Source organism: Neomonachus schauinslandi, chromosome 9 (assembly GCF_002201575.2).
Source record: "Neomonachus schauinslandi chromosome 9, ASM220157v2, whole genome shotgun sequence".
NCBI lineage: Eukaryota > Metazoa > Chordata > Mammalia > Carnivora > Phocidae > Neomonachus > Neomonachus schauinslandi.
In genome coordinates, this window is record NC_058411.1 from 90150613 (window position 1) to 90163794 (window position 13182).

General features: G+C 42.8%; 1 protein-coding gene across 2 annotated transcripts in view; it reads left to right on the top strand.

Annotated features, from left to right (window-relative positions):
- SLC27A2 (solute carrier family 27 member 2) overlaps positions 1 to 12934 on the top strand; it is a 40685-nt gene extending 27751 nt beyond the window's left edge. For both annotated transcript variants that reach the window (XM_021693873.1, XM_021693874.1), the window contains 6 exons: positions 1479 to 1673; positions 4975 to 5065; positions 6844 to 7042; positions 8509 to 8606; positions 11564 to 11694; positions 12729 to 12934. In XM_021693873.1, coding sequence (XP_021549548.1) covers positions 1479 to 1673; positions 4975 to 5065; positions 6844 to 7042; positions 8509 to 8606; positions 11564 to 11694; positions 12729 to 12905 — 891 coding nt within the window. In that variant the 3' untranslated portion in view covers positions 12906 to 12934. The remainder of the gene's footprint in view (positions 1 to 1478; positions 1674 to 4974; positions 5066 to 6843; positions 7043 to 8508; positions 8607 to 11563; positions 11695 to 12728) is intronic.
- Positions 12935 to 13182: the final 248 nt, after the last annotated feature.

Here is a 13182-nt window from a genome sequence, read left to right on the forward strand (position 1 = left end):
AGAAGAGGAAATAATGGAGCAAATGCTCTGAAGAACATTTGTAAGCCAAATGTTGTCCGATCCAAGAAAACACTTGATGTGAGAGTCCTATTTGAAAAAGAGTAAGTGTGAGAAAGAGCATGAGCAGGGGGAGGGGGAGAAGCAGACTCCCCCTGCTCAGTGGGGAGCCCAATGCAGGGCTCGATCCTCATGACCTGAGCTGAAAGCAGTCGCTTAACCAACTGAGCCACCCAGGTGCCCCAATGTGAGAATCCTAGTTACCAAGCACTTTCACCCATTCCATTCCATTTCCTGTTAAAGGTCATAGAATTACAGAATCTGCAGGTTAAAATTATACTTGTTTACCTTTCTCTCCCACCAAACTGTGATCTCCTGGAGGACATAAATTGCCTTATTAATATAAAATATCATCGAAATTACTATAGATTTGGACATATTTGTAGGGGCCTCACAACTGATTGTGGTTGAATGGAAAGCAACCTGGTCCTAACTCCACCTCTCCTGCTGATACAAGGTCTCCTTTCAGTTCTTACACTCAAGACAATTTTTCCTTTGTGATTTTTATTTATAGCAAAGTATATTCCTCCCAGGCCACCTGAGGCAACTGGGAGTCAGCTTCCTCTCTCTCTTCCTCTTCCCAATCCCATTGGGACAGTTTCATTGTCATGGTTCAGCTTTACCTGGCTTTGTGACCTCTGGGTCTGTGAAATGAGGACATGATCATGAGTCTTCTCTCCAGGGACACCTGGCTGGCTCAGTCGGTTAAGCGTCTGCCTTCGGCTTGGGTCATGATCCCAGAGTCCTGGGATCGAGCCCCGCATCAAGCCCCTCATCCAGCTCCCTGCTCAGTGGGGAGTCTGCTTCTCCCTCTCCCTCTGCCCTTCCCCCCACTCATGCTCTCTGTCTCTCAAATAAATGAATAAAATCTTTTTTTAAAAAAAAGTCTTCTTCTTTTAAAAAAAAAGTCCCCTGAGACCCTAACATTAATGACTGTAGAAAATCATTCTCTCTCTCCTTACACTATGTTCCCAGTTTTCTTCTTCCTTGTCAAGTGAAGACTATTGATTCAGATTGTCAGTCTTTGATAGATCTTTCCCATGTGACCCCTCCTTTCCGGCAGTTGAGATTCACCAGCCCCATCAAGAAAACAATCAATACCTTATTCTAGCTTCCAGATTGGATATGGATTAAATGTTGGCCTCACTTAGTTCTATCAAATCATCTCACCTTGCCTTTTAAAAATCAAAATGGGAAGAGCCAAGTCTTTTGGTTATTAAATCAGAGTTCTAGCTGTCGGCCCAAACCGCGTGGGTTGGCGGGGAGGAGGCATGATGTGTGTGAGTGACAGAAAAGGTGTGCACTGCGAGGTGAATCCACAACCAACGTGAATATGTAGAAACATAACGGCATCAAGTCCTATGTACCTATGTACAGTCTCCGGAGAGGTTTTAATTTGGTCTCTCCTCCTCCTACCACAGAAACCAAATGATCGCGTCCATAAAGTGAGACTAGCAATAGGAAATGGCTTGCGAGGAGATGTGTGGAGGGAATTCACCAGGAGATTTGGGGACATTTGCATTTATGAGTTCTACGCTGCCACTGAAGGCAATATTGCCTTTGTGAATTATACGAGAAAAATCGGTGCTATTGGGAGAGTAAACTACCTACAGAAAGTAAGTACATTGAAAGATGAAAGCATACGTAGCTGACTTTCAGAATACAGAGACTTCTTAAAAGCTGTGTCATGATGACGTTCTTAGAATTTCATACCTCATCAGAGCCATGGCCGATCCGTGTTCACCAAGACAGAGGATCTGCTCATTCTCTGTGATGATGAGCGCAAAGCGACAGGGCCCTTTAATTTTAAAATCTCAATTTCTCTTCATAACAACCTCTGCTACCTGCAACTTACGCGCCGTCTTCCTGATACCGTTTATACGTGTAGATGTCAAAACACCAGAAGCCTGCTGGTTCGGTAAGTTTACCGCACGCCCTGAAATGTGGTGTTTCTCGCTCATGGTCCTGTGCGTCACAGTGACCGGGGGCCCTCTGTATGTCTACAGGTGCAGGGTGCCACCCCCTGAGCTCCGGGTCCCGTGGTTCTGAGACAGGCCACCCACATCGGTGTTTTTCGAAAGCTGTGCCGCCAGGGTTAGGAACCACCGTTTGCGTTTAGACCTTCAAGAGAACTGGACTGCGTGGCAGCTCTGGGATCTCACAGACATTTGAATTTGCCTGATCACTCCACCAGAAAGATAGTTTTTATTTTTCAGCCAGCTCACATAGCAGTCTCTGTTCCCTCACAGGCATTTAATGGCCCGGGCTCTCCAGACAGTCTCTTCGCCTTTTTTGTGTTTGAGCAGTCAGTCTTCTGGGTGACCCCCTGTTTTTCAACCATCCCAGGAATATTTAGCGAAGGCTGAGCCTCCACTGGCTTGAGGAGTCCCTGCAGGCACTATGCATCTGGCAGCCCCTCCTGCCTGGCCCTGAAGAGTCACACCAGAGCTCCCCCGCAGCATGTGTCCCTGGGGACTGATGGGCAGAATACAAAGGACAGCAGTTTGTGCGCATAAGAGATCTGCCCTGAGAAATCAACTTTCAGCACCTTGCATACCAGCTGGGTGAACTCGAGCAAGTCACTTTGTGTTCCTTAGGCCACCATTTCATTGTTTGTAGAACGGAGATAAAAAGAGAAAATGTAGAGCCTAGTGTGCCTGGCCCAAACTCTGTATTTATAATAAGGGGGAAGGGTTATTGAAAGAATTAAATAACTTGGGGAAAAAAATCCTTAGAGGATATAACCCAATGCCTGGCATATAATAGCCGTGAGTAATTATTAGCTGTAGTGCTTATTATCATCCCATTCCTCACACTGTAGCCTTATCTCAAGGCCTTCTCAAGCCCCAGGAACCTCTGGGACACTGACAGCCACACCTATGTGACGCAAGTCCCGCCACCGTCCTCCACACCTGTGCCATCCGGCGCGGCGGCCGCTAGCTACATGTGACCATTTCAACTTAAATGATGTGAATGACATTTTTAATTCAGTTCTTCATTCACGCTAGCCATATTTCACATGCTCGGTAGCCACGTGTGTTTCATGACTACCGTGTTGGGCAGTACAGAGGTAGAACATTTCCATCATCGCAGAAAATTCTACCAGGCAGCACTGCTTACAGGGCTGCGAATCCATTTCTGACTCCCCACTGCAGCTGCACCCGATAAGGTCAGTCTTCTCTAGCTAGCTTCAGTTCAACCTGCAGCAGCCCGAACCTCGGGGACCTGGGTCGAATGCAGCTCAGAACAAGAAAGGATAGGAAGCTGAGTTGATTGGGACATGGTACGAGATGTCTATGTCATTGCTATTGACCCTGAAAAAGACGAGAGGCAAGGAAACATTTGTTTTCAACCAGACCTGAGGACCTTAAAAGTGGGAGCCATATACTACTAGTTCTTGGCTTCTCAGTGGTTGATCACCATGTTTTATTGTCCGTTTTTCGGCTTTAAACAAGAAGATATTTTTTTAACTGAAAAAAAGGAAGAAGATGCCCCTGCAACTGATGTGGAAAGAAGCATTAGCACACCCAAATTTTTTACACCTTTGCAAATAAACAAGATCTAACACTGGCTGACTATGAATGCTACTTGATTGTAATGGTCATCTGCTACGATTAAAGCATCTGATTGGTTAACTTATCATAGAGACTTAAATATAAACTGGAAATGGACACAGTCTTCCTGGCTAATAATTTACTTCCAAATACCGTCCTATTTAGTAGAGAAAATAAGAGTATATTAGTAGAGGGGCGCCTGAGTGGCTCAGTCGGTTAAGCGGCTGCCTTCAGCTCGGGTCATGATCCCAGGGTCCTGGGATCGAGCCCCGCATCGGGCTCCCTGCTCGGCGGAGAGCCTGCTTCTCCTTCTCCCTCTGTCTGCCGCTCTGCCTACTTGTGCTCTCTCTCTATCTGTTAAATAAATAAATAAAAATCTTAAAAAAAAAAAAAAAAAGAGTATATTAGTAGAGAAAAAATATACTTATTACTCTTACCGAACTACATAAATTGAAATTCTTATGCCTTTGAAATGTGTATGTGAAATATAAAATTAATCATTTTATAGCCACAGGCATGAAATAATTATACCACTGAGCCTTAAATATATTGGAAAATGTGTGGAAACATGAAACTTCTAACACTGGCATACGGGTTTTTAAAACCCACTTGTGACATGTCTACCAAAACACATGTATGAGAGTGTTCATAACAGCATCATTTGTAAAAGTCTAAAACTAAAAACAGTCCAAATGCCAGTTAACGGGAGGATAGATCAATTGTGGTATATTCATACAAGGAAAATTCCATGGCAATAAAAAATGAACTATTGGGAAAAAAGCCATTAGCATGGCTAGATGAGTAACAGACATTATACAGCGGGAAAACAGCAACACAAAGACACATACTTCATCCCCTTATCTCATTTATTTGAAGTGTAAGACTAATTGATGGTGATAAGTTAGAATAGCGGTGGATTTGACAGAAAGGGGCAAGAGGAGACTTTTGACAGTATTTGGAAATGTTTTATGTCTTGGTCTGGGTGGTAGTGACATGGATGTGTCTATATGTCATTTTATCAAGCTGGGCATTTAAGATATATGCACTTTTTGTACTTAATGTATGCTATACCACAATAAAAAGGAAAAGATGTGAAGAAATTTGTATTTAAAATGATATATTTTGGGGTGTCTGGGTGGCTCAGTCAGCTAAGTGTCTGCCTTCGGCTCAGGTCATGATCCCAGAGTCCTGGGATGAGCCCTGTGTCCAGCTTCCTGCTCAGCAGGGAACCTGCTTCTCCCTCTGCCTCTGCCCCTCCCCATGCTTGTGCTCGTGTGCGCGCGCTCTCTCCTTCTAACCTCCCTCAAATAAATAAAATCTTTAAAAATAAATAAAATAAAATGATATATTTTCATTTTGCTAGAAAGTCATATCTTACGATCTGATTAAATATGATGTGGAGAAAGATGAGCCTGTGCGAGATGGAAATGGATATTGCATCAGAGTTCCCAAAGGTACAGGAGAGTTTTGTTCAGTTAACCTGGGTTTTTTCTTACCTTTATCAAGTGACTATTAAGAACTAACATATCATTGTTAAAATGAATACGTGGTAAAATTTTTTAGAGTGGGGGAATAAAAGAGATTTATTTAAGTACCCTCAGAAATAGTTACAGAAATTCCAAAAGGTACTAATTTACCACTACATGTAACATAATTATACTTTGAAACCTAGCTTAACAACTTCCTGACTATGGGGTATTTTGTGGAAAGGAATATGTAAGTACGGTTGCAAAATATAGTTTGCTTTAGATCTTTACCTTCAAGCTTAACATACTGTGCATTTGTCTAATGCTGTGTGTAAATCATTATTCAGTAAAATACTAGCCTTTTTAGAATTACAAATGCGTGGCCACATAGAATTCTGTATTTCGTGTGTACAGTGTCTATATGTGTGTATCTGATGTGTATGGATACACATGTACATGGGCATGGAAAGTGACACTTCTTACAGCCAGCGTGTTGCCAATGGATTGTATGGCAACAGTTGTTTGGTTTGGTTGGTTGTTTTTTGGGGTTTCTTTGTTTTTTGTTCTTTAGCATTCACCACTTCTTAGCATTGTGTTATTTTGCTCCAAAGCTAGGCATTTTTTCATGTTTCTATCAAGGAATGAAAAAATCAAAGTTGCTAAGGGAAAATTCTCATGACCTGTCACTCTCACTCTAGGCATACCCTACATGTTCCAAAACCCCCTGTTAAAGCCAGGCTTCACACACTTAAATATATATGGCAGGGAAGGATAGGTTTTTAAAAGAATTTTCTTAGTTTGGTGTTATTTAGATTTTATTTTTTTAAGCCATGGGTTAGCCACTTTAATATAAAATGTGATCAAAACCCAGTTATAAGAGTTCAGAAAGGCATAGGAAAACCAATGAGTTTCAACTTTATTACAAATTTGAAAATCTGGGAGTAGTCTGAAAAAAAAAAAAAACCACATATGCTAATTTCAGCCCAGGGTTAATTTAATAACTGGGGCAATGTCCATTGGCAGGACTTAGGGTTATGCATATGAGGGATATGCATATCTTCTGTAAAATGAGATAAAAATTATTTTGAACATAGTCGCTTTTCAGAGAATTTTAAGATCCACTTGCAGAACAAATATATATGGCGCTTCAAGATCTAGAATTTGGAAAATCTGTGCATTTGGTCAATCAAAACAGATTGAAAGAGAATTTTATAAGTTTATGTCTTGGAAATGCTGTAAAATTAAGATGGAATGATGGGGATATTTCACTTGTGAGTTGTATTAGGTTGTGGAAAATTAAAGGTTGAGGTAAAGGAGAAAATATCTTCCATTGTAAGTTCAAAAACTGATTCCTAATAATATATGCAAATTATTGAAATGATAAGCATCTGAATGTTGCCACTGTACATAGAAAATGAGATCAGCTTTGTAAATGATTTCTAATAAAGGTAACTGAAAATGCAACTTGAACAACATTGCACTACATTTTTCTGAGGGTATTTTAATTATAAAAAAAGTCCGTCTTTAATTTTTTCATTGTTGAAGATAGGCTTAGTACCAGCCCCTGTAAGGTTAAAAATGGTATTTGAAAAAAAATAAAATAAAACAAATTAAAATAAATTAAAAATGGTATTTGTAGCAGGTTTAAGGGCCATGTGTGAAGATGTCCATTTTTGAGTGTATGGCAACAGTTTTAAGAGAATGTTAATCATAAAATTTGCCTACTGCTTGCACATAAAATGACAATTTACTTTCTGCCGTCTTAGGTGAGGTTGGACTCCTTGTTTGCAGAATCACACAACTTACGCCCTTTAGTGGTTATGCTGGAGGAACTACTCAGACAGAGAAGAAAAAACTGAGAGACGTCTTTAAGAAAGGAGACCTCTATTTCAACAGTGGCGATCTCTTACTGATTGACCATGAAAATTTCATCTACTTTCATGACCGAGTTGGAGATACTTTCCGGTTGGTTTCTTTGAATTACTGAGCCAAAAAACAAACACATGCACAATTTGGCTGACTCCTAAATTGGAATTGCATCCTACTTTGGCTACGATGCTCTATTTCCTTCTATCTCTTGGCGTGTCAGGTCGACCTTCTGTATTCCCAGAAAATAAGGAACAAAACACAGGAAGCGTCACTCTGCAATGCACAGACAGATAACCTGCTTGAGCAACACCAGATGAGAAAAAGGCAGAAAACCTGTGCCCGATTTTTGGAGCCTAATAGTCCATCCAATTTCTCTCATTTATCCTCAGTTATTACCAGACACACGTAGGACAGCCAGGAATTTTCACACTGTTTCCAGTCATGGGGCCTTTCTTCAAATAAAATCAAATGTAAGCTAATGTGGAGCTGATCTAGCTGAAGAGGAGGTGAAGGGTTCTGAGCCCCGCCTGTTTCCTTCCCTCCCACGCTCCAGCCCTAACCAGGTGGTTTCCCACAGAAACCCGAGTCAGCACCATGAAGTTTGAAAGTCATTACAATAAGACCATGAAACTAATTCCTAACTGCAGCATGGTCCTCCAGCCTCATGACATTTTGGTTTAATTAGCTTCCTTTCTATGTAAGCTCCCTGAGGCCAGGCCCTGTGTCTGCTGGTTCACTCCCAGCACCGAGCACAGTGCTTAATACACATGATTACTTTTTGCATGAATGAATGAGGAAGGGATGGAAGGTGCCTGGCTGCAGTAGGAAGAGCAAGAATGTGAATGAGGAGAACCAAGCTCCTAAGCTCACCTCTACTCCCGACCAGCTGTGCTCTCAAGGCAGGTAGCCTTTCTCAACCCATTCCTTCCCCCACGAAATGAGGGTCTCAGTGATCCTTCCATCTCTAGTATTCCAGGACTCAGGATCCATACCGTGATTTTATGCCAACTTCATGTTGATCTAAAGAATTTTTAAATGTAAGACAAAACTTAACTCTTTATTAAGTGGACAAGTAGCACCTGATTGGGCACTAACAGTATAACCTCTCTGCAAATAAAGTATATCTTCTATTCAAAGCTTTCCCTTTGCCATGAGACCCTAAAATACAAGGACGAAATTCTATTAAATTGAATTAAATAGCAACCGAAGTTAGTAAGAAAAGTGAGAGAACTAAACACAACAAAAAGTCATTGAGACTTATTTTTTATTTCCTGGGCCTTTCTTAGGCCAAACCTGTATTTCGACATTAGAACAACATCATTCTTTGTATCGTGTTTCATGTGGTGAGATTGGAATTTCACATTTTATTATTTAGTCCTATGCCTTTGTCTTTTGTTTCCCGAGCAGGATGCCTTCCCATGACTGAGTTCTGGGGATTTGGGGAAAGAGATGGGAAAACGGGTGCAGACACCCTCCAGAGGTCTGGGGATACCACCTGCCCTGTCATGGCAGCCTGGCCAGGGCCCACCGGTAACCTCTGCTAACCTTGCCTTTTCTTCCAGCTGGAAAGGGGAAAATGTGGCCACCACTGAAGTCGCTGATACAGTAGGACTAGTCGATTTTGTCCAAGAAGTAACTGTTTACGGAGTGTCTGTGCCAGGTACACACAGAATATTCTAAGTCTAAACCTTATGCCTAAACCCATACAGTAACTGAACAGAATTTTAACCCCAGAGCAAAGTTTGTCAGCCCTTTTGCCTGCCAGCTGGAGAGTCAAACAACTCTTTCAGCCACCTGGGAGTAAGGGGCTGATGTCTGCTTTATATTCCATTGTAAATCAGCCAGGTCAGTACATCTGAACCTGGCCTCCTTCTGTGGGTTCAGCTCCCCAGCTGTTCTTGGGCTCTCGGGCAAGCCAATCTCTCCAAGATACATGGTCCCACACTGCATTTGGCACACCTCGGGAAAAGATGTTCCAGGCTTGATAGCTGGGAAATGGTCCCTTGGCCTCTGAACTGGGAATCACAAATAAAAACAAGTAGAGTTGCTAGGAGAAAAAACTGCAAAGGAGCTGACTTTGTCCAGACTTCTTTTAAAACAGGTCCTGGACCTCAGCCCACCCCATGAGTTTCAGAATCATCACAGAGTGGGGTCACCACGCCTTCATCTGCAGATCTGCTTCTGCGAGCAGAGTGGGGAGTGCTGAGGTCTGACTTCGGGTCCTGGGCTCCAGTACCTGCTGGCCATTGGACTTCGGGCAAATCACTAAAATTAGGGGTAATACCAGCCCTGCTGTTGAGATTGTCAAGAGAACTCATTCATTTCAACTACATAAATGCTAAACACCTATTTACCAGATGTACACATGAGTATTGTCATGAGAAGAAATCATTTTAATTATAGATGACAGGTGTGCAATACCAGGGAGCAAAATTTAGCCTGAGAAGCCTCCTAGAACCCGAGACGGACGACAGAAAAGCCTATCTCCTGAGGTGGGGAATGCCCCACCGACTGGGGCATGTAAAGGAGCTGGATGTCCTATGAGAATTCTTGCAGCATTGAAAGATTAGAGATGAACTGAGAAGTAGGGTCTCTCAGCTTTCAGAGTCTGATTCTCAGTGCCATGCCTGTGGCTGGCTGGACTGCCAGGCACACAGCCAGCCCCATTCCAGCCTAGAAACGTGGCAGGGCTATCTAGAATAAGCCAGTCCACCAGAGTGATTCTCAGCAGCAGAGAGCTCGGCAAGACCTTCCCACATCTCAGCTTTGGACCAGGAAGGTACTCCAAAGTTTGGGTCCAGTGGACACTTTTTTAGGTGTCACACCAGAACTTCCCAGCTACTCTCTAGAACTTTTTGTTCTCAATAGAACTTTCTGCAATGATGAAAATGTTCTATGTCTGCACTGTCTAGTATGGTAGCCAATAACTACCATATGGCTGCTAAGCACTCCAAATGTGGCTAGTACAACTGAGGAATTGAATTTTTTATTGGATTTTATTATAATTAATTTTAATAGCCAAATGTAACCAGTGGCTACCACATTGGACAGTGCAGCTCTAGAGAGACTCTGGCCAGAACAGCTGTAAACTGGAGCTGAACTGGCCCTAAACCAACCCCTTGGAGCTGGGGCAGAGACCTGAGACCCAATAGGACTATTCGAGTCTCAGTTGGGCATTGCCTCTGTCAGAGCGAAAGGCAAGGAGACAGTCAGTGCTCAAGATTTCTGTTGCATCAGCCTCTGCCTTGATTCTAAAAGAAGCTTATCTGAGACATTCGAGATTCCGGAGATGGGTGCTCTCAAGACAGAGCTACCCGGGACCCCTAGAGAAAGAGGGTCCGGTGCCCTTCCTCCCTCCTTCAGCTAAGAGGCAAATTGTATAGGGGTGCATTTCCTTTCTTTTAATGTTTCCTCTTGTTTCCTACCTTCTTTAGAGCCACAGATAAACACACAATCACCATGGGAGAGGTTTCGAAAGCTGGGGCCCAGGTGACGAAGGATGGCTCCTTCCCCTCTCTGATGACAGCTAAGTAGTTCAGGGAAGTGGACCTAGACTCCTGCTGGGTCTGCTGGATCAGGTAGAAGACGTATTAAGACCTAATTACCACTGTCCTCACAAGAAAACAGTATAGTAATTGTTCTAAACTCCTCTCCACTTACGTTGCTGCCTGACAGGGAGGAAAGAGCTGCTGGATCTGCTGTCTCTGTGGAGACACGGCCTCTTTGGGAATAAAGCTTATCAATGGGAGGGCCCACAGCAGCTCACCCTTGTGCCTCCCGTCACCCTTCTGACCCACAGCTTCTCTGGAATGCAGAGAGGCAGAGCTATTAAGTATCTTGATTAAATAAGTAAGTCTCAAAGGTGGTGTTTGTGCCCAAGCACAACGGACCTGACACTGCGCCCCGAGCCCAGTGGTTCATGACAGCAGAGCAAGGACTTTTCACGGGAGTCCAAAAAACGAAATTCCCTGAGCCACAAGTGGGACCTGGCTCCCATTCAGGTGTTTTCATGTAGGCCACTAAGAAGGATGACCACTACAAGCATTGTCTGACTCTGCCTATTATTTGCTGTGTGAACTTGAACAAATCCCTTAATGTCTTTAAGCCCCAGGTTTTTTCATCTGTAAAGTGGAGATAACATTTCTACTTCTTCGTAAGGCTGTGGTGAGGGTTAAATGGGGTAGTCCATAAAACACACTTAGTATAGGGTCTGGCATATGATAAAGATTTAATGGGGGCCCCTGGGCAGCGCAGTCCATTGGGCGTCCGACTCTTGGTTTCAGCTGAGGTTATGATCTCACGGTCTTGAGATCGAGCCCCGCGTCAGGCTCCGAGCTCAATGAGGAGTCTGCTGAAGTTTCTCTCTCCCTCTCCTTCTGCCCCTCCCCACACTCTCTCTCTCTAAAGTGAATAAATAAATCTTTAGAAAGAAGATTTAATCAGTGTATAGCTCTTGTTGTTGTATTCACCTTAGAATAACTTCAACATATATCTGAAATAGAAATTCCAACTATCAAAAGAAACCCATGTTGTAATGTTCTCAGTCCCCTCTTCTTTGAACTAGGAAAGCATCATAAACAGGCCAACACATCTAATATTTTCTCACTTTATTTCTAGGTCATGAGGGTCGAATTGGCATGGCCGCGATCAAAATGAAGGAAAACTATGAATTTGATGGAAAGAAACTCTTTAACCATGTTGCTGATTACCTGCCCACTTATGCAAGGCCCCGGTTTCTTAGAATACAGGTGAGAACTTTTGCTCTCGAGTTCAATTATCCTCTCTCTTGGAGACCACTGTCTCTTAGGGAAAAACTGCCTTCTACCATGGCGACCCTATTAGCCATATTTTCACTAACCTTGACCTGGAAGCTCAACAAGGAAGCAGAAATATCAGAAAATAGAACTAGCAGAAGCCAAATCCTGATCCCTTTTCCCCTAAAATGACAGACCAGTTCACTCAGTGGCAGTATTAGCAGATAACTCACAAAGTCTGTGTTTGACGAGGCATGACAGACACTTAAAATAGAAATGCTCCGACCCTCCTGTTTGTTGTTTCCAGTTTTAAAGAATGGAAAAATCCACTGAAGTTCTACACCTTTCTAGGGTGTGAAATTTCATTGGGCATCATTAGCCGTTTTGGAACTATCAAAAGCTTAACTATCACCATCAGAGGGATTTTTTTTTTTCTTTCACAAGCATCAACCCATTGGTTAGCTTAACACTTCACTTTTGGACTATGAGCTCTATGATTCTATAGCTGAAGACTTGAGAAAAGAAATATTAGATTACCTGCTACTGCGGAAGTTACAGGGTTATTTCTGTTGATGTTCATAAAGCACTGACATTTGCTTTACGACGAGAATGGTTGAGAGACATGACCATTGAAATACCCTCAGATCAGCCATCACCTATCAATTGAAGAAAAAAAATCATCTGTGTGTAGATGATCCCTAGCCCCACCCCACCATAAATCAGGATATTCTAGTAACGCCTGGAGCTCAATAAGCAGCTCTGCTCTGCCTTTCACCCTCCACAGCCCCTCATGCCCCACAGGTGATTTTAAAGCCCCAGAGGAATGAAAACAAGCCACCCCCCTCCCCCGCCCCATGGAGCTTCTGTAAACAGGAGGTATTGATACGCGGAACTGCCTCTCACAGCTTCCACCTGAGCCCGAGATGCCTGTGGGTTGCCAGCCCTCTGGCCCCACCTCTGCCCCTTGCCCTGAATCCTCATCTATTTACACAACACTCCAACAATGTGGACTGTTTGCTGTTTTTCAGGACACCATTGAGATTACTGGAACTTTTAAGCACCGCAAAGTGACCCTCACGGAGGAGGGCTTTAACCCTGCAGTCATCAAAGATGCCTTATATTTCTTGGATGACAAAGCAGAAATGTATGTGCCGATGACTGAGGACATTTACAATGCCATAAATAATAAAGCTCTGAAACTCTGAATATTTCTTAGAGGCTAACTCACATTTCCAGAAAGAAACTGAATGAACCTAGTACAGCCACTTGATGTAATCCAACCTTAATTTGATTGAAGATTGCGAGATGTAATTTTTTAATGCATTCCAATAAGGGGAGGCTTTTTAAAATTACACCTGAACCTTTACATGTGAAAATATTTAGAGATAAGTATTTCTCAATTTGCACCTTCCGTTCATATTTGCAGATCAAGCTTGTTAGAGGGTGCATTATTTTTTTAAATATATAATAAATTAGATGAAT